This window comes from Cetorhinus maximus, chromosome 5 (genome assembly GCF_964194155.1).
Source record: "Cetorhinus maximus chromosome 5, sCetMax3.hap1.1, whole genome shotgun sequence".
Classification (NCBI taxonomy): domain Eukaryota; kingdom Metazoa; phylum Chordata; class Chondrichthyes; order Lamniformes; family Cetorhinidae; genus Cetorhinus; species Cetorhinus maximus.
Window position 1 is genome coordinate 56451449 of NC_135883.1, and position 20419 is coordinate 56471867.

The window sequence follows — 20419 nt, forward strand, 5'->3', positions numbered from 1 at the left end:
TAAATAAACATCGACCCCGGTGCGCTGAAGGAAGCCTAAACCCGCTTGTTCACGTCTACGAAGCCACGCGGAATAACAATCGCCCCAGCCTCGATGTTTGACTGTGACGTACACCAATGAGAGCTCGAAATGGGGGAACCAGGGCGGGCGACAGGGATAACTAATTGGCCAGAACAAGGAGCGCGCGGGAGGAGGTGGGACTTCCGGCCCGGGGCGGATGGCTGTTGTGCTTCCGTCAATAAAGGCCGAGGGGTGGTGCAGCTGTTTGTAAACAGAAGCAGCGCGAGCGCCGATTCTAATTCCAACCACCGAGTAACGGCCACCGTGTGGGGGAGGGTTCATGAGGACGGTCGGTTCACTTTGAAGCAGTGCGGGCTAGCCGTCGTTCCCAAGGGAGGGAGGAGGGAAGGATGCCGTTCTTGGGGCAGGACTGGCGATCCCCGGGAGGGTGCTGGGTGAAATCCGAGGATGGTTGGAAACGGTTCGAGTTCTACCGAGAGGAGGAGGAGGAGGAGGAGAGCTGCAGCCGCCGCCACCGCCGCCAAGGAAAGCAGCAGCTGTGTGGACAGTGAGTGTTCGCTTATCCGGCACTGGCCAGCAGTTTTAATGAAAATCCTTACCCACAACATCAGAAACATGAGCTTAAAATTTGTCTTTTGTTTTACTTCTGTGCCTTGTTTCTCCTCTCCGGTTTTTGTTTCTGCGGGTAGCTTTCTCTTTTTCACTTCTGCGTTGACCCCCTCCCCTCCGGTTGCTTGGGTTTTTTTGGGTATTTTGGCTTAATCCCCTCTGTGCCTTTGGCCATGGTTGCAATTAGCCCACAGTCAGCGATGTTTCAAGCTTCCTGTCTCCTGGGGGTTTAATCGAGTTGGATCACTAATGCTGTCAGCCTCAGCTACAGCCTATGTCAGTGATGGACAACCTAGGCTAGTGAATGGGCCTCATGAGTGGCCCTCCTTCATCTCAGTGGGCTGCAAGATTGAAATCGGGTATGAACTCACCATGACCCCATGAATAAGAATTTCCGCGGGTGTGCTGATTGAACCATAGCTGTGCTTTTTGATTGGATGCAGAGGGAAACTCTTTCGAGTTATCAACAGTCACAGATTGCAACTCTTTCGAGTACAATCACAGTTCTTGGTTTCCAGGAGTGGGACATGAACCCACAACCCTCTGATTCAAAGGTGAGGGTGCTATGAACTGAGCCACAGCTGACACCTCCAGAGGGAAAGCGCATGGCTCACAAAGTCAATGTTGTGTGCAATCAGCATGCACCTCACTTCATGTGCCCTTGCTTTGCGTGCGTATCACTTTAGTAATACTGGTAGGAAAAAAACTATGTGAATGGAAACCAGTGAAATCTGGCAACCCTGTGCGTGGGCAGTGACCAACATAATTTCTCCTGATAGGCTGCATGTGGCCTGTGGGTTCCAGGTTGCCCACCACTGCTGTATGTCAAGCTGCCCTGAACACCCCACCTCTAACTGTCAGAATCTCAAGACAGAGAGGCTTTGGATTGGATAGATTTGTTTCTCTAAGTGCAACAACAAAAAATCCTTTGGTGGTGACTCTCCAAGTTACTTCTCTTTAACTTGTTGCACTTTTTGTGCAAAGCTACACCCTGCTCTGAATCTCTCCAGTTTAACTCTGGTAGCGTCCCCACAATATTTTGGATGGTATCCTCATTGAGAAGCTGGGACCTGGTCTCCGCAAGGACCTTGTGGTGTGGTCACTACTAACAGTTCTTTCATGGACACAGGTGTCTGTGACAGGTAGCCTGGTGAGGATATCAAATAGGTTTTTTCTGGCAGCTATGTCTTTAGGGTTTGATCAGCACTCTTGTGGAGGTGTAAGTGAGCTCCTCTTGATAATGGACATTGAGATCTTGCTGCTGTTTGTTTTTTTTTGCAGTGCTTCTTCCAAGTGGTGCTTCCAACATGGAGGAACACTGATTCATTGGCTGAGGGAGGGTGATAGGTGATGAGCAGCAGGAGGGTTCCTTAACTATCTTTGAACTGATGGCATGAAACTTCATGGGATCCAGGGTCAATATCAAAGACTTCCAGAGCTACTCTATTCTGACTATACACTGGCTGCTACCTGGGGCTTTGTCCTGTTATTGGGTGATGATGGAGGCTGATGCATTGGCTGATGGGTATGATTTGGTGGGTGGCATTGGGGAGCATCCTGGCACCAATGGGGACTTGTGATGGAGAGTGTTTCATGGCCTAGTGGCATTTAAAAGTTTACTGAGCCACTTCATGAATACCCTACTGTAAGTAATTAGCAAATTCTGCTGCCTTGGGTCCATGGTGACAGGTAATCTGTCTCTTGATGCAGAACTCAGTACACACAAAGGGAAAGCAGCTACCACTTTTAGCCGACTCGCTAAGTGCGCATAGAATAACATCAAACTGAATTTTGGGACCAAGTTGCTGGTATATGAGGCCTTTTTTTTCACTCGTTCATGGGATGTGGACATTGCTGGCTAGGCCAGCATTTATTGCCCATCTCTAATTGCCCTTTGGAAGGTTTTGGTGAGCCACCGCTTTGAACCGCTGCAGTCCATGCGGTGTAGGTACACCAAAGTGCTGTTAGGGAGGGAGTTCTAGGATTTTGACCCAGTCACAGTGAAGGAGTGGTGATAATGGTTCCAAGTTAGGGTGGTATGTGGCTTGGAGGGGAACTTGCTGGTGCTAGAATTCAATGCATCTGCTGCCCTTATCCTTCTAGATGGTAGAGGTCGTGGGTTTAGAAAGGGATTTCAAAGGAGCCTTGGTGAGTTGCCCAGCATCTTGTTTTAGGCTCTGAAACATGGACAGCTTTCAAGAAAGAAAGCTCACAACTTTCATTTTCATTGTTTCCAGTGCATTCTGAGCATCTCATGGAAGGACAAAATCCCAAATGCAGCAGTCTTCTCAAAGGCAAATCTCCCAAGTATGCTGGCACTCACCAAGCAGAGGTGACTTTGCTGGCTCAGATACGTTTGCAGAATGGAAGATGGTTGCATACCTAGGAATTTTCTGGCTGTTAAGGTTGCCAGAGCGAGAAGACCATACTACGCCCAAAGCTTCCCTTCAAGAAGCTTTGGGAAAGCATGACATGAAGGCCTGAAACATTGAATTTCCACACCTGGAAGAGTACTAGCTGACAATGGAGGAAAATGGCAACATCACCTGTGGGCTGACCTGTGCCACAATGATGATCAGTGGCTACAGCAGCTTGGTAATAGGTGCCAACACTGAAAGCAATGATTTGCTGATAACCACTTGTGGCAGAACCTGCTTCACCATGGATGGGTCTCTTCTGCCATCAGCAAAAACGCATCATATAAAGCTACCCTAAACCAGACGGATATGATTTTAGCATGTCTGTTATTTTTATACAGATGGATGCTGACAACAATAATGAACTTTCTATTTACTGAATTGGTACTACAAATTCATCGGAGATTTAGTTTATTGTATTATCAGAGGCAATCGTTTCCTTGTTTCATTCAATGTAGAATAAGATTTGTTTCTTCAGATTCCGCCCCCCCCCAAAAAAAAAATTGAAGCCAACTAACGATGGTGAGGATCTATCTAAAATATGGAGATGATGCACGGTATCACTGGTAAATCCAAGATGTTGTAGCCCAGTTCCACTGAATAAATGCATCTATGAATGGGGTGAATCTGCTATAAAGTATTGAGTTATCATTTTAAGTTTATAGACATAAACATTTACATGATACTGATTCTTCATAAGAGCAAAGATGCTTAAGATCTTTGCTCAAAATTTATTCTGCAATCTTGTAGAAAGGGTGCAAAGGAAGTTTACTAGAATCGCACCAGTGATGGGGGACTTCAATTATCTAGAGACTAGATAAGCTGAGATTGCTCTCCATGAAGTAGAAAGGTAGTATTGAAATGTTGAAAATCATGAGAGATTTTGATAGTGTAGATAAGGAGAAATTGACCCCAGTGGCAGAAGGGTGAGCAAAGATTTAAGGTAATTGACAAAAGAACCTGAGATGCAGCAGAATGTTTCCATGAAGAAAGCTGTGATCTGGAATGCACAGCCTGAAGGGTGGTGGAAGCAGATTCAATAACAACTTCCTAAAGGGAACTGGATAACTAGTTGGGGGTGTGGGTGGGGAGTTTGAACGGCCATGGGGACAGGGAAGTGCAACCAGCTGGATAGTTATTTCAAAGAGCAGGCACAAAGGGCTGAATGTCCTCCTTCTGTGCTCATCATTCTATGGTTAGAATCCAGAGAGATCTGCAGTTAAAATCTTGGTGCTGCCTTATCACTTGAATCTGCAAATTTGTCAAGATCCAATTTTGGCCATTTTCACAATCACGCAGTGCTGAAGAGGCTCTTCGGCCTATTGAGTCTGCACCGACACGTGAGAAACACCTGACCTACCTACCTAATCCCATTTACCAGCGCTTGGCCCATAGCGTTGAATGTTATGATGTGCCAAGTGCTCATCCAGGCACTTTTTAAAGGATGTGAGGCAACCCGCCTCCACCACCCTCCCAGGCAGCGCATTCCAGACCTTCGCCACCCTCTGGGTAAAAAGGTTTCTCCTCACATCCCTCCCCCCAAACCTCCTGCCCCTCACCTTGAACTTATGTCCCCTCGTGACTGACCCTTCAACTAAGGGGAACAGTTGCTCCCTATCCACTCTGTCCACGCCCCTCGTAATCTTGTACACCTCGATCAGGTCGCCCCCTTAGTCTTCTCTGCTCCAACGAAAACAATCCAAGTCTAGCAAACCACTCTTCATAACTTAAATGTTTCATCCAAGGCAACATCCTGGTGAATCTCCTCTGCACCCCCTCCAGTGCAATCACACCCTTCCTAAAATCCTAAAATACTGCACGCAGTACTCCAGCTGTGGCCTCACCAAGGTTCTATACAACTCCAGCATGACCTCCCTACTTTTGTAATCTATGCCTCGATTGATAAAGGCAAATGTCCCATATGCCTTTTTCACCACCCCACTAACATGCCCCTCCACCTTCAGAGATCTATGGACACACACGCCATGTTCCCTTTGTTCCTCAGAACTTCCTAGTGTCATGCCGTTCATTGAATATTTCCTTGTCAAATTACTCCTTCCAAAGTGTATCACCTCACACTTTTCAGGGTTAAATTCCGTCTGCCCATTTGACCATCCCGTCTACATCTTCCTGTAGCCCAGTACACTCAACCTCACTGTTAACCACCCAGTCAATCTTTGCGTCATCCGCAAACTTACTAATCCTACCTCCCGCATAGTCATCTATGTCCTTTATATAAATGACGAATAATAAGGGACCTAGCACAGATCCCTGTGGTATGCCACTGGACACTGGCTTCCAGTCAATAAAGCATCCTCCTGTCATCACCCTCTATCTCCTACAACTAAGCCAATTTTGAATCCACCTTATCAAATTACCCTGTACCCCATATGCATTTGCCTTCTTTATAAATCTCCCATGTGGGACCTTGTCAAAGGCTTTGCTGAAATCAATATAAACTACATCAACTGCACTACCCTCATCTACACACCTGGTCACCTCCTCAAAAAATTGAATCAAATTTGTTAGGCATAACCTCCCTCTGACAAAGCCATGCTGACTATCCCTGATCAAACCTTGCCTCTCCAAGTGGAGATAGGTACTCTCCTTCAGAATTTTCTCCAGTAGTTTCCCTACCACTGACTTGAAACTTACTGGCCTGTAGTTCCCTGCCTTCTCTCTACAACCCTTCTTAAGCAGCGGAACCACATTAGCTGTTCTCCAGTCCTCTGGCATCTCCCCCGTGGCCAGAGAGGAATTAAAAACTTGGGTCAGAGCCTATGCAATCTCGTCCCTTGCCTCCCTCAGCAGTCTGGGACACAAATCACCCGGACCTGAAGATTGTCCACTTTTAAGCCTGCCAACACCTTGTCACTCCCTATATCAATTTGCTTAAGAACCTCGCAGTCTCTCTCCCCGAGTTCGATACCTTCATCCTCATTCTCTTGGGTGAAGACGGATGTGAAGTATTCGTTCAACACTCTAACGATGTCCTCTGGCTCCACCCATAAATTGCCCCCTAATGGGCCCTACTCTTTCCCTGGTTATCCTCTTCCCATTGATATACTTGTAGAATATCTTGGGATTTTCCCTACTTTTACCAGCCAGAGCTTTCTCGTATCCCCTCTTTGCTCTCCTAATTGCTTTCTTAAGCTCCACCCTGCACTTTCTGTGCTCCACTAATGCCTCCGCTGATTAGCTCCTCTTGTACCTGCTAAAAGCCTCTCTTTTCCTTCTCATCATATCCTGAATATCTCTGGTCATCCATGGCTCTCTGGGCTGTTACTCCTTCCTATCACCCTAGAGGGAACATGTTGAGCCTATACCCTCCCCATTTCCTTTTTGAACGCCCATTGGCAGCGTATCAAAGTATATCTGAATAGGGTTGTGTCCCACTGCAGAGTGGTGAAGAGAAAGTTGTTTTGACCTGTTTATTGTGCACATGGATTGCTGTAATTTTAAATTAAGACCAGACTGAACTAAATCACTTCATTCAAATTGCCTAATTTGTATTTTGTAAACACCAGTATCCACACTTGTTAACATGACTTGAATGTTTAGCACAAGAAGAGCTTTGAATTATCAAGTAGGCTGTATACATTGCTCTTTGCATTCAAGTAATTACATTGCTTTATTAACATATAAACTAACTGCAAAGCTGTTTAAAAAAAAATTGATTTTTTGGATGTGTTCAATATTCAGCTGTACAGAAAGGATATTCAACTTGTATTGAACTATTGGAATCTGTTTCACGTACAGCAAATTTGATGAATCTGTACCATTCATAAAATGGGTACAATTGAAGCTCATTCATGCCACTGTCATCTGGAATAAGAGGCATGTAGTTCTCTCTCTTTTTTTCTCCCCAAGTTATTTAACTGACATCAATTAAGTCTAAGATTGTTGCCTCTACTGATTTACCTAGAACTCTTTCTTCCAGGCATTGATCATTGATTTTGTGCTGTTTTTCCGGGCATCTGTCCTCCACTTTCACCAGGCCCCTTAGTAATGGTGCCTGACAAATTCTCAAGTAGCTTTTGGTTTAATCGTGACTGTCAATAGATATCCTGTATGTTTCTCTGGGGTCTCATCCCTGGCGATTTTCATGGCTAGAAAGTCTCAATTTTGCCAGTCTTTCACCATAACAAACTTTTGATGCATCCTGGTTTTTCTCTGCACTGCATCCATAGCTTGCATTTTTCTTGAGTGAGCAAAACAGAACAGAGTTCAATATGCAATCTGACTAGGGCACTGTGTAATTCAATCATGACATTTTCTGAATTGTGCTGAACTGACTGAGTATTATGTATCCCAATTGCTTTGTTTATTTCTGCTCCACTTTTTTAGGTTCTGAATCTATAATCATACTCTATCTCCTTCTGCACCACCATTAGCTTTTTCTAGTATGTATGTGATATTCATTTGTTCTGCCATTGTGTGATACCTTGCACTTATCTGTATTGAATTAATCTGCTGCTGATTTTCCCAAGTGCATTTGAATTGTCTAACTCCATTCTTCAACTGTTGGCTGTTCTTTTGAAAATTATATTGATCCCAGTGTAGTATTGTGTGTGAATTTGCGTTGCAGCATTTACTAAAGTTAATACATTTCATACAGAGCTCTGAATCAAGTGCTGAAGGCACGGGATACTGCAAAGGCTTTGGGCCCTGGCAATATTATTGAAGACTTGTGCTGTAGAACTTGCCGCGCCCCTAGCCAAGAGGTATCAATACAGCTACAACACTGGCATCTACCTGGCAATGTGGACAATTGCCCAAGCATGTCCTGTACACAAAAAGCAAGACAAATCTCTCCGACAAATCTCTCTCCGACACGATTTCCGAATCTCTCTTTTGCCTTGTTCACCTTCATTGCTTTCCATTTCTCTCCTGGTGTTTGACAAGGTGTTTACTAAAACCCGCTTTCACAGCCATATTTCCTTTCTCAGTGACTGTCTCTGTCTCCGACTTACCCCACATAGATTTCAACTGAAATTCCATCCCTCTTGTTTCGAACCCACCCAGGATTACAGGTATCTCCGGAACATAAAACGTTTCTCGGACTGCTGTTCCCGTCGCATTCTGAGATCCACACTCAGTGCCATGCGCCACCATATGAACACACTCGACCTCTCCCTCCAGCAGCACTACCGCACCCTTTTTCAAAGCTGCGCGTGCCCCCAGTTTCATTTTATTCTTCGTCTCATCCGACGCCTCAACAAGAAACTTTTTCTCTTTCTCTCAAGTGCTAAGGAACGCAAGCTCCAACAATTCATCGACACCAACACCCATCTAGGACCCTCCACCCCTGCCTGTCCCTCCATCCCCACCCCATCTTCCAATCTCAGCCTTGGCCGTGTATTCACTATACCCCCTGACCTTCCCCTCTCCGACGCTGAATGTTCAGTGCTCAGCAAAGGACTTAGTTTCATACCCTTACGCCCTCATCTCAATGAATTTCGGGCTCGGCACGATGCTGAACTCTTCTTCCGCCATCTTCATCTCCGTGCTCACTTCTTTGGGCAGGAGTCCTCTCCCCGTTCAACAGATCCTTTTACCCACCTCCAATATTCTCCCTCCACCTGGACCCCTCCCTCTGGATTCTTACCTTCTCTTGATATTTTCATTGAGAACTGTCGGCGTGACGTTAGTCGTCTCAATTCTCTGCTCCTCTCACCCATTCTCTCTCTGAACTTACTGCACTCCGTTCTCTCAGGTCCAACCCCAACATTATCATCAAACCCGCTGTCGAGGGTGGTGCTGTTGTTGTCTGGTGCACTGACCTCTACCTCGCGGAGGCTGAGCGTCAACTCGCAGACACTTCCTCCCACCTCTCCCTGGACCATGACCCCACCACTGAACATCAAGCCACTGTTTCCAGGATTGTCACTGACCTCATCTCCTCTGGAGATCTTCCTCCCACAGCTTCCAACCTGATAGTCGCCCAACCTCGGACGGCCCGCTTCTACCTCCTACCCAAAATCCACAAACAGAACTGTCCCGGCAGACCGATCGTGTCAGCCTGTCCCTGCCCCATGGAACTCATTTCTCGTTATCTTGACTCCCTTCTCTCTCCCCTTGTCCAGTCCCTTCCCACCTATATCCTTGATTCCTCTGACACCTTACGTCACATCAACAATTTCCAGTTCCCTGGCCGCAACCGCTTCCTCTTCACCATGGACGTCCAATCCCTCTACACCTCCATCCCCCACCAGGATGGTCTGAGGGCCCTTAGCTTCTTCCTCGAACAGAGGTCCGAACAATCCCCATCCACCACTACTCTCCTCCGTCTGGCTGAACTTGTTCTCACACTGAACAATTTCTCCTTTAACTCCTCTCACTTCCTCCAAATAAAAGGTGTGGCTATGGGTACCTGCATGGGCCCCAGCTATGCCTGTCTCTTTATGGGGTATGTGGAACATTCCTTGTTCCAGTCCTATTCCGGCCCCCTCCCACAACTTTTTCTCCGGTACATCGATGATTACTTCGGTGCTGCTTCATGCTCTCGTTGGGACCTGGAAAAATTTATTAATTTTGCTTCCAATCTCCACCCCTCCATCATTTTCACATGGTCCATCTCTGACACTTCCCTTCCCTTCCCTTCCTTGACCTCTCTGTCTCAATTTCTGGTGATAGACTGTCCACCAATATTCATTACAAGCCTACCGATTCCCACAGCTACCTCGACTACAGCTCCTCACACCCCGCTTCCTGTAAGGACTCCATCCCATTCTCTCAGTTCCTTCGCCTCCGTCGCATCTGTTTTGATGATGCTACCTTCAAAAACAGTTCCTCTGACATGTCCTCCTTCTTCCTTAACCGAGGTTTTCCACCCACGGTCGTTGACAGGGCCCTCAACCGTGTCCGGCCCATCTCCCGCGCATCCGCCCTCACGCCTTCTCCTCCCTCCCAGAAACATGATAGGGTCCCCCTTGTCCTCACTTATCACCCCATCACTTATCACCCCACCAGCCTCCGCATTCAAAGGATCATCCTCCGCCATTTCTGCCAACTCCAGCATGATGCCACCACCAAACACATCTTCCCTTCACCCCCCCGGCGACATTCCGTAGGGATCGTTCCCTCCGGGACACCCTGGTCCACTCCTCCTCCACCCCCTACTCCTCAACCCCCACCTATGGCACCTCCCCATGCCCACGCAAAAGATGCAACACCTGCCCCTTCACTTCCTCTCTCCTCACCGTCCAAGGGTCCAAACATTCCTTTCAAGTGAAGCAGCATTTCACTTGCATTTCCCCTAACTTAGTCTACTGCATTCGTTGCTCCCAATGCGGTCTCCTCTACATTGTAGAGACCAAACGTAAACTGGGCGACCGCTTTGCAGAACACCTGCGGTCTGTCCGCAAGAAAGACCCAAACCTCCCTGTCGCTTGCCATTTTAACACTCCACCCTGTTCTCTTGCCCACATGTCTGTCCTTGGCTTGCTGCATTGTTCCAGTGAAGCCCAACGCAAACTGGAGGAACAGCACCTCATCTTCCGACTAGGCACTTTACAGCCTTCCGGACTGAATATTGAATTCAACAACTTTAGATCTTGAACTCCATCCCCACCCCCTTTCTGTTTCTTCCCCCTTCCTTTTGTTTTTTCCAATAATTTATATAGATTTTTCTTTTCCCACCTATTTCCATTATTTTTAAATCTATATCTTTTATGCCTTGTTAGTCTTTCCACCCCACCCCCACTAGAGCTGTACCTTGAGTGTCCTGCCATCCATTCTTAATTAGCACATTCGTTTAGATAATATCACCACGTTCAACACCTCTTTGTTCTTTTGTCTGTGACATCTTTTGATCCTATCACTGCTTGCTTGTCCCTACAACCACACCCCCCCACCTTAAACCAGCTTATATTTCACCGCTCTCCTAATATTACTCAGTTCTGTTGAAGGGTCACGAGGACTCAAAACGTCAACTCTTCTCTGCCGATGCTGCCAGACCTGCTGAGTTTTTCCAGGTAATTCTGTTTTTGTTTAGGACAAATCTAAACTGGCCATTTACTGCCCCATCAGCCTACTCTCAATCATCAATAAAGTGATGGAAGGGGTCATCAACAGTGCTATCAAGCGGCACTTGCTTAGCAATAACCTGCTCACTGATGCTCAGTTTGGGTTCTGCCAGGATCCCTTGACTCCTGACTTCATTACAGAGCTGCATCCCAGAGGTGAGGTGAGAGTAACTGCCCTTGACATCAAGGCAGCATGTGATCGAGTATGTCATCAAGGAGCTGGTGAGAATCGGGGGGGGGGGTGGGTGGGAGGTAACCTCCCACTGGTTGAAGTCATACTTAGCACAAAAGAAGATGGTTGTGGTTGTTGGAGGTCAATAATTTCAGCTCCAGGACATCACTGCAGGAGTTCCTCAGGGTAGTGTCCTAGGCTGAACCATCTTCAGCTGCTTCATCAATGACCTTCCTTCCATCATAAGGTCAGAAGTGGGGATGTTCGCTGATGATTGCACAATGTGCAGCACCATTCATGACTCCTAGGGTACTGAAGCAGTCCACGTCTAAATGAAGAAAGGCCTGGACAATATCCAGGCTTGGGCTCACAAGTGGCAAGTAACATTCGTGCCGGACAAGTGCTGGGCATTGACCATCTCCCAACAAGAGAGAATCTAACCATTGTCCCTTGACATAAATAGCATTACCATCACTGAATCCCCACTAACAACATCCTGGGGGTTACCATTGACCAGAAACTGAACTGGAATAACCACATGAATAATGTGGCTACAAGAGCAGGTCAGAGGCTGGGAACCCTGTGGCAAGTAACTACCCCCTGACTCCCCAAAGCACGTTGACCATCTACAAGGCACAAGTCAGGAGTGTGATGGAATACTCCCCACTTGCCTGGATGAGTGCAGCCCAACAACACTGAAGAAGCTTGACACCATCCAGGACAAAGCAGCCTGCTTGCTTGGCACCCCATCCACCCTGCTGGATTGGCACTCCCTCCACCGCTGACTCACAATGGCAGCATTGTGTACCATCTACGAGATGCACTGCAAGGCTCCTTAGACAGCACTTTCCAAAACCACTACCATCTAGAAGGACAAGGGCAGCAGACAGATGGAAACATCACCTGGAATTTACCCTGCAAGCCTCTCACCATCCTGTGTCATCGTTCCCTCACGGCTGCTGGGTCAAAATCCTGGAATTCCCTCCCTTGCAGCACTGTACACGTAACTACACCCCATGGACTGCAGCGGTACAAGGAGGCAGCTCAGCACCGCCTTCTAAAGGGTAATTAAGGATGGGCAGTAACTGCTGACCTAGCTAGTGACTCCCACATCCCACAAATGAATTTTTAAAAAAAGTTTGGAGTTATAATGCAAATAAAAACCATGCAGTACCTAGCTTTTTTTGTTTTACCATTTTACATAGAAGTAAAGCAGGTTAGGATCTGTCTGGACCACCATATCAGTGTTGTAATTGCATACCACTTCTCTCTGCAGTTATTTAACAAAAGCATCTCTACAGGAAATCTTAAGTACATATTGTTTAAATCTAAATATTTGTGCTTGGTAATCATTCATTAAATGAACCAGGTGAAGCATTCACTGTAGATGACATTTCATTGCTACTGCATTTTTGTTTGAACATAAATTCTAAATTACAAGAAGTTAAGGCTATATATTTTAAACAATCTGAAAAACATTTTTTTGTTTCCAATGAGGAGTTTGTAACTAACCTGTTTATACTCTGTCTTTGACACAACTTCAGTGTGAAAGTTTCAGAATGTAATGCCTTTGGAATTACAATTTGATGTGCATGTATACATTAACAGCAGAGGGAAAAGCTATCATACAATACCAAAAAAGTGTGTGAAATCTCCCTAACAGAATTGTCCCTATTTTCATAATATAATAACAATAGTTCTTTCGGAACTGTGTCTTTTGAATGTATGACTTGCTTCATTACGGACTGTTAATACTATTTTAAAATGTTACGTAAATTCAGTATTTAGCTACATGAAACTTTTGCATAAAACTAATATCTATACTATGATCACATTATTTTCATGAAGTATTTGAGCTCCTTTTTGTTTTCAATAGATTGCAGGAAGAGAACAAGGGAAGTGAAATTATTGGGGAAGATTGTGAGGTGATAGTGAAAAAGAGGAAGAAAGATCACTTCAATAACAACACAAAGACCCAATGTAAGGTTTTTAATATTCACTTCTTTTAAGGTGAACACCAAACACTTGTAGGCTAAATTATTTGACTCCTTCAGTTATGAAAAAGCATGTAAATGATTATGTATGTGTTGATTTAGGTACAGCAATCAAATTACTCTTCACAAACAGCTATTGTACAATTGATTTCTGAACTACTTGGTTTAATGCCAGGTACAGGGATATTTTTCAGTGCCAAACTGTGCATTTTTCCAGGTGCGTGTACGTCCATTTTTGCCTTAAGAAAATAGAATATCTTTCATCACTGCAGGATCTCATTTTCTCTTTTTAATTCCCTAAATTCCTGTTTGAATTATGAATATGGCAAAGGACAGCATTTAGTTAATTTATAGAAACTGAGATTCTCTGGAACATTTTCTCTGGATATAACACAGTATAAGAGGAGACCCTCAAATGTAATTGTTAGAATGCTTGTACCTATTAAATGACCCTCAAGTTCAATTTACAATATACAAGTACAATACTTATAACTTTCTGCCCTCTGGATGCTGTGGTGATAGCTAACAACTTCAAGAATGAGCCTGATTAGCAGCAACTTTGTCAGAAAGTGTGCTTGCTTTTTTTTTTAAAGCATAACTCCTGCTAATAAGCAGGAAATATGGGCTGTGTCAATACCAGAACCTTAATGGAAACTGCTATGCTCATAATTATCAACAACCCAAACAATTTTTGTTGTTCCTTTTTGATCTTTGAGGAAGTGTTTGAGTAATTTTGACAAGGGACAAGCTCAAACTAATAACAGGAGCAGTAGAATGGTGGAGGGGATGGTTAGATAATCCCCAAAAATGGATATTGGGATCACAATGCACAGTTAGCTGGCGCCCATTCATTGCAATACTGGCATCATGATAAATTCATGCTGTCTTTTGTTTTAAATGATTGTAGAATGCAGCAAGTACTCCTTGTTCTGTTCATTGACTGCACTTATCAGCAGGGGTCTGGTATTAAGAGTGCAAAGTGTTACATAAAGGTATAAAAACAAAATACCCAGGCAGTATCTCTATCAAGAGAGCAAGTTAGCTTTTCAGGTTAATCATCTTTTGTCAGAACTGGAAAAAGCTAGAGATGTAACAAGTAAACTTCACAGAGGTGAGGGGAAGAACAAAAAGTAAGATCTGTGATAGGGTAGAGGGCAGGAGAGATTAAATAACAAAAGGGATTTTGGTGCAAGGCAAAAGGAGAAGGTAATGAGACAAGAAACATGAAGGAGATGTAAGGGCAATAGTAGAAGCATTATCTACAGTTGCCTTTTTATGAAACATGTGGAACATTCTTTGTTCCAGTCCTACTCTGATTCTTACCCACCTTTTCTTTTTTCCAGTACCTTGATTTTTTTTCATACTGTTTTCTGCTCTTCCCCAAACTAGGAAATTAATCGACTTTGCTTCCAATTTCCACCTGCCTTCACGTGGTCCATCTCTTGACACTTTTTCCTTCCTCAACTTTTCTTCTCTTCCTCGAATTTTCTATCTCCCTTTCTGGGGATAGGATATGGACCAATATCAATTGTAAGTCCATTGATTCCTATAGCTATTCTGACTGCACTTTCTCTCATTCCACTTTCTGTAAGGAGACACGATTCCGTTTGTGTTCCCACTCATTCCACTCTGCCAGTGGCCTTGCTGTTGCATGCCTGCCAGCTCAGACTGCTGCAGTGCAGGCCAAGATGGTGCAGCCTAAAGCAAGCCCTACTAGGCTTTCAGTTCAAGGTCAGTGTCCGAGGCCTTCTAGAGGCACAAAAAAAAGATGTGTGTGGTCAGATGTCATGGTCAGTTAGAGAGAGAAGGTAAAGAGTATGGGACTGTTGTGAACAGTCAGAAGGTTTACCAGACTAATACCTGGAATGGGTGGAATGTCTTATGAGGAAAGGTTGGACAGACTAGGCTTATATCTGCTGGAATATAGAAGAGTAAGAGGCAACTTGATTGAAACATGTAAGGTCCTGAGGGTGGATGTGGAGAGGAGGTTTCCTCTTGTGGGAGAATCTAGAACTACAGTTCACTGTTTAAAAATAAGGAGTTGCCCATTTAAGACAAAGATGAGAATTTTTTCTCTCTAAGGTCGTGAGTCTTTGGAACTCTCTTTCTGAAAAGGCGGTGGAAGCAGAATCTTTGAATATTTTTAAGGTAGAGGTGGATAGATTCTTGGTACTCAAGGGGTGATAGGTTCTCGGCAGTAGGTAGGATGCAGATTTCAGGTTACTATCAGATCAGCTATGATCTTATTAAATGGCAGAGTAGCCTTGAGGGGCTGAATGGCCTACTCCTGCTCCTTGTTCGTAACGGGGAGTTGCGGTTGGGGTTACCGATAACACTTATGAATTATTTGATCTTGGAACCCAGGCAGAAAGAGACTATACATTGTATCCTCTCTTCTTGTTCCTCCACCTAATATTGCACATCCTCTGCCTCTTCTGCTTGTTCTTCTTGCCTGACAGGTGGCAACAAGGGCTGTCACTCATTTGGCCAGGCTGTGTACAACAAATCTCTCTATACTTGCTCAGCTGAGTACTACAGGACCCCTTAAGTTGTCCACGCAGCAGAGTGTTGCTTGAGAGCACCAAAGGTGTGCTGTAATGTTTCTTGTGGCAGCATTGTTCTCATTATAGGCCTGCTGTATGCATTTGTGTGGATTCTGGACCAGAGTCAGGAGCCATGTCCTGAGTGGGTAACCCTCCCCACACAGTAGCCATCCTTTGACTTGCCGTGGTGCATAAAATACAGCTGGCACAGAGGACTTCCACAGAAATGAAGGAATCATGACTACTGTGAGGATAATGGTCATTCACCTGTATGATGCGCTGTGCCTGGTTGTATACCAGCTGCACATTTGGGCACTGGAGTTCCTTTCCATTCAGATGTTACGATCCCTGCTGAAGTTACCCCCAGACAAGCCTGATCCCTAAGTGGAGCCCAGCTGATAGATCCTAACTTTTATTCGTTTGTTCAGATACGTGGAGAGTAGCTACTGAACAGAGTCACAGGAGTCAGCTGATGAACTTTTAATAAAAGAAAACATTTATTCAACAAGAAAAGATGAACTATATTACAATAGTCCTTCACCCACAACTATACCTTTACAGATTTGTAAGGGTAATACCAGATCCAAAAGCTATCTTATACTCTAATGTCCACAATAGGTACCCTGTGTTCAGATACACCACATTCTGAACCAAATGACAGATGCCACCTCAAGCAGATGCTATGGATCTCTTCTCAACACGCCCCCCCAACTAAAAAAGACGCTCGTCACACTGTGGGTCAACCAGTCTCACCGAACTCCATCTTTCTCACGAGGGTTTCCAATCTCCATTCCAAGAGCTCACTTTGGAATCTTCTCCCAAACCAACGCTTTCTCTCAGATGCCTTCCACAGGGTTCACCTCCAGGGTTTCGAATGCTTCTTCCGATGTTCCTATTTCCTAGGTCACCACATGCATTCAAACTGTCTTCCACGCACTCTCTCACTGACTCAGCCGTCAACAGTACACACTGCTTCACGTGCCTATAGCAAAGAGTCTTTGGACCTTCTTGCCTCTTGCAAGCTGGTCTCACTTTAAATCTGCTTTCTGCAGCTTGAAGCTTTAAACGTGGAGCCTTTCTCTGCCCCTCACTCTTAACTTCACTTAACAGGATCTTTTCCAGGTTCCTGTCCTTCCTTTGACGAGAGGGATTTCTTTGGACTTTTGCCTCTTCCATGCCCCTGGATTTTGGGGTTTTCCTTAGCTTGGGACTGGCTATTTGTCCTTTCTAGGCTCCAGTCTCTCTCTCTCAAGCTACTTTCAACCAATTTTAGCTTGGAGCAGGCTATCTGCCCCTTCTAGGTTGCTTCTGTTTCACAGCTTTCTTCAAACCATCTGAACTCAAACAGCTGTTTCTCCTCTTTGTGTGTCTGTGGGAGGGACCTGCCTCTCTGGACCCCTGTTGCTAGGCAACAGCCCAATTCTTCCTCCCTTGATTACCTCAGCTTACAGTCATAAAAAAAATTTCTATTAGAAATGCAAGCACCTTTTTGAAAGTAAAATAAAACTCAATTGGAACTTCCATAACACACAGACACAGAAATACAAATTAAATTTAAACTTTAAAGCTAAAACTCATTCCTAACACACTCAAATACAAATATAACTTACTTAAACTGTCTCCATTTCCTAACACACAAAAATAGCAGAAGTTATGAGAGTCACACACAAGCGATGTGCATGCACTCAACACCCTACACTGGTGAGGAAGCCTATAATCCATGAAAACCTTGAGGGATGAGGCTGAAGCTGTTTCTTTATGCTAACAGCCTCCTATGCCCTCCCTTATGCAGCTATGAACTGCAAACTACAGTGCACAGCAGCAGCCTGGAAGCAGTCAGACAAATAATTGAAGACTTTGACAGCCCCAGGGAATGCAGTCCTTGCCCCTGCTGAGAATGCAGCTGTGACTACAGCAGTCAAAGATTTCAGTCACTATCTCTTTCTTGAAGCACAGATGTCTCGAGCATTGGTCATTGCTGAAGTTCAGGTAAGAGAATTGCTCCCTAAAGACCCTTGATGGATGTGATTTCTTGCTGAGATCCCTTCTTGCCTCTCGCACCTCTCTTTGTGCTGCCTGTGGCCTCTTGTCATTCTCCCAGTCATGCTCATTTCCAAACGGCCCAAGCTGCCCATGACTGGAAACCACTTATTTCAGCACAAGCCATCAAAGTACCTTACCAATTAAACCTCTCCCTGTAGACTATTGAAATTTTAGACAAATATAGGAAAGTTTCAGAACACAGAATTGTACCTACAGCTGAGAAATAATCCAGCAACTAAGCTGTAAATTCATGATCCTTTTTAAAATAGCACTGGTTGGAAGAATCCTTCATGCTCCTTAACCTATTCAACTGCGAGCTTAAGCCAGCGTATTCTGACTGTTGGAAGAGGTCGTTAATTGCAGTGCTAGCCAGCAAAATGGTGGTGTGCAGCTTCTTCAAAGTGGCTGCTTGGAGTCATTAATTTTCAATCTGTGCCTTAACTATCCTTGGGGCGATTGTTCCCAGTAGGCATTTCAAATCTCTTTACCAAGATACCATTTTGCATGGAAGGTGGGCTAATCTAGGGTTGCAGCTAAGGATCTCAGCTTGGCCACCTCTGAGGCTCTTTAACTGCCTAAAGTATCCAGGGAAAATAGCTGCCCATCCCGATGTGTTTACTTGCTGCAAGGGAGATAAATGTGCTTAAAGCTGCTGATAATTTTGGTGGTTCATCTTGCTTCAGAATCCAGTGGAAGTCTTGGATCAGGCTACATGCTTCACTAGCTGTAATTAATGCAAGAAAACTGTTAAATGGCTGTGGAAAAATATAATTTCCTTTATTTTTGAGAGTCTCAGCCTTGACATTTGTACGGGAAAACTATTCTGAGCATTAGGTAATCTGTTCAGTAGATAGGTGGTGTAATTATAGTTTTGATTAATGTAGGGCTGTAGCAAGAAATGCCCTCTCTGAAGAAGTATTGTTCTGTTCTCCGACAGGATTTCCGCCTGTCTCTTCTGCCCTGCTCACCTTCATTGCTTTCCATTTCTCTCCTGGTGTTTGACAAGGTGTTTACTAAAACCCGTTTTCACAGCCATATCTCCTTTCTCAGTGACTGTCTCCGTCTCCGACTCACCCCACGTGGATTTCAACTGAAATTCCATCCCTCTTGTTTCGAACCCACCCAGGATTACAGGTATCTCCGGGACATAAAACGTTTCTCGGACTGCTGTTCCGGTCGCGTTCTGAGATCCACACTCAGTGCCATGCGCCGCCATATGAACACACTCGACCTCTCCCTCCAGCAGCACCGCCGCACCCTTTTTCAAAGCTGCGCATGCCCCCAGTTTCATTTTATTCTTCGCCTCATCCGTCGCCTCAACAAGAAACTTTTTCTCTTTCTCTCAAGTGCTAAGGAACGCAAGCTCCAACAACTCATCGACACCAACACCCATCTGGGACCCTCCACCCCTGCTTGTCCCTCCGTCCCCACCCCATCTTCCAATCCCAGCCCCAGCCGCGTATTCACTATACCCTCTGACCTTCCCCTCTCCGATGCTGAACGTTCAGTGCTCAGCAAAGTACTTAACTTCATACGCTTACGCCCTCATCTCAATGAATTTCGGGCTCGGCATTCTTCTTCTTCCGCCGTCTTCGTCTCCGTGCTCACTTCTTTGGGCAGGAGTCCTCTCCCCGTTCAACGGATCCTTTTACCCACCTCCAATATTCTCCCTCCACCTGGACCCCTCCCTCTGGATTCTTACCTTCTCTTGATCTTTTCATTGAGAACTGTCGGCGTGACATTAGCCATCTCAGTTTCTCTGCTCCTCTCACCCATTCTAATCTGTCTCTCTCTGAACTTACTGCACTCCGTTCTCTCAGGTCCAACCCCAACATTGTCATCAAACCCGCTGACAAGGGTGGTACTGTTGTTGTCTGGCGCATTGACCTCTACCTCGCGGAGGCTGAGCGTCAACTCGCAGACACTTCCTCCTACCTCTCCCTGGACCATGACCCCACCACAGAACATCAAGCCATTGTTTCCAGGACTGTAACTGACCTCATCTCCTCTGGAGATCTTCCTCCCACAGCTTCCAACTTGATAGTCGCCCAACCTCGGACGGCCCGCTTCTACCTCCTACCCAAAATCCACAAACAGAACTGTCCTGGCAGACCGATCGTGTCAGCCTGTTCCTGCCCCACGGAACTCATTTCTCGTTATCTTGACTCCCTTCTCTCTCCCCTTGTCCAGTCCCTTCCCACCTACATCCGTGATTCCTCTGACACCTTACGTCACATCAACAATTTCCAGTTCCCTGGCCCCAACCGCTTCCTCTTCACCATGGATGTCCAATCCCTCTACACCTCCATCCCCCACCAGGATGGTCTGAGGGCCCTTAGCTTCTTCCTTGAACAGAGGCCCGAACAATCCCCATCCACCACTACTCTCCTCCGTCTGGCTGAACTTGTTCTCACACTGAACAATTTCTCCTTTAACTCCTCTCACTTCCTCCAAATAAAAGGTGTGGCTGTGGGTACCCGCATGGGCCCCAGCTATGCCTGTCTCTTTATGGGGTATGTGGAACATTCCTTGTTCCAGTCCTACTCCGGCCCCCTCCCACAACTCTTTCTCCGGTACATCAATGATTACTTCG

General features: G+C 45.4%; 1 protein-coding gene across 3 annotated transcripts in view; it reads left to right on the forward strand.

Moving 5' to 3' along the window:
- The first annotated feature begins 210 nt into the window (after positions 1 to 210).
- The window catches only part of fbxo25 (F-box protein 25), a 63121-nt gene continuing 42912 nt past the window's right edge, over positions 211 to 20419 (forward strand). For 2 of the 3 annotated variants that reach the window (XM_078541881.1, XM_078541879.1), the window contains exons 1-2: positions 211 to 568; positions 13123 to 13226. In XM_078541881.1, the coding sequence (XP_078398007.1) occupies positions 411 to 568; positions 13123 to 13226 (262 nt within the window). In that variant the 5' untranslated portion in view covers positions 211 to 410. The remainder of the gene's footprint in view (positions 569 to 13122; positions 13227 to 20419) is intronic. The other variant, XM_078541880.1, reaches the window with a different exon arrangement.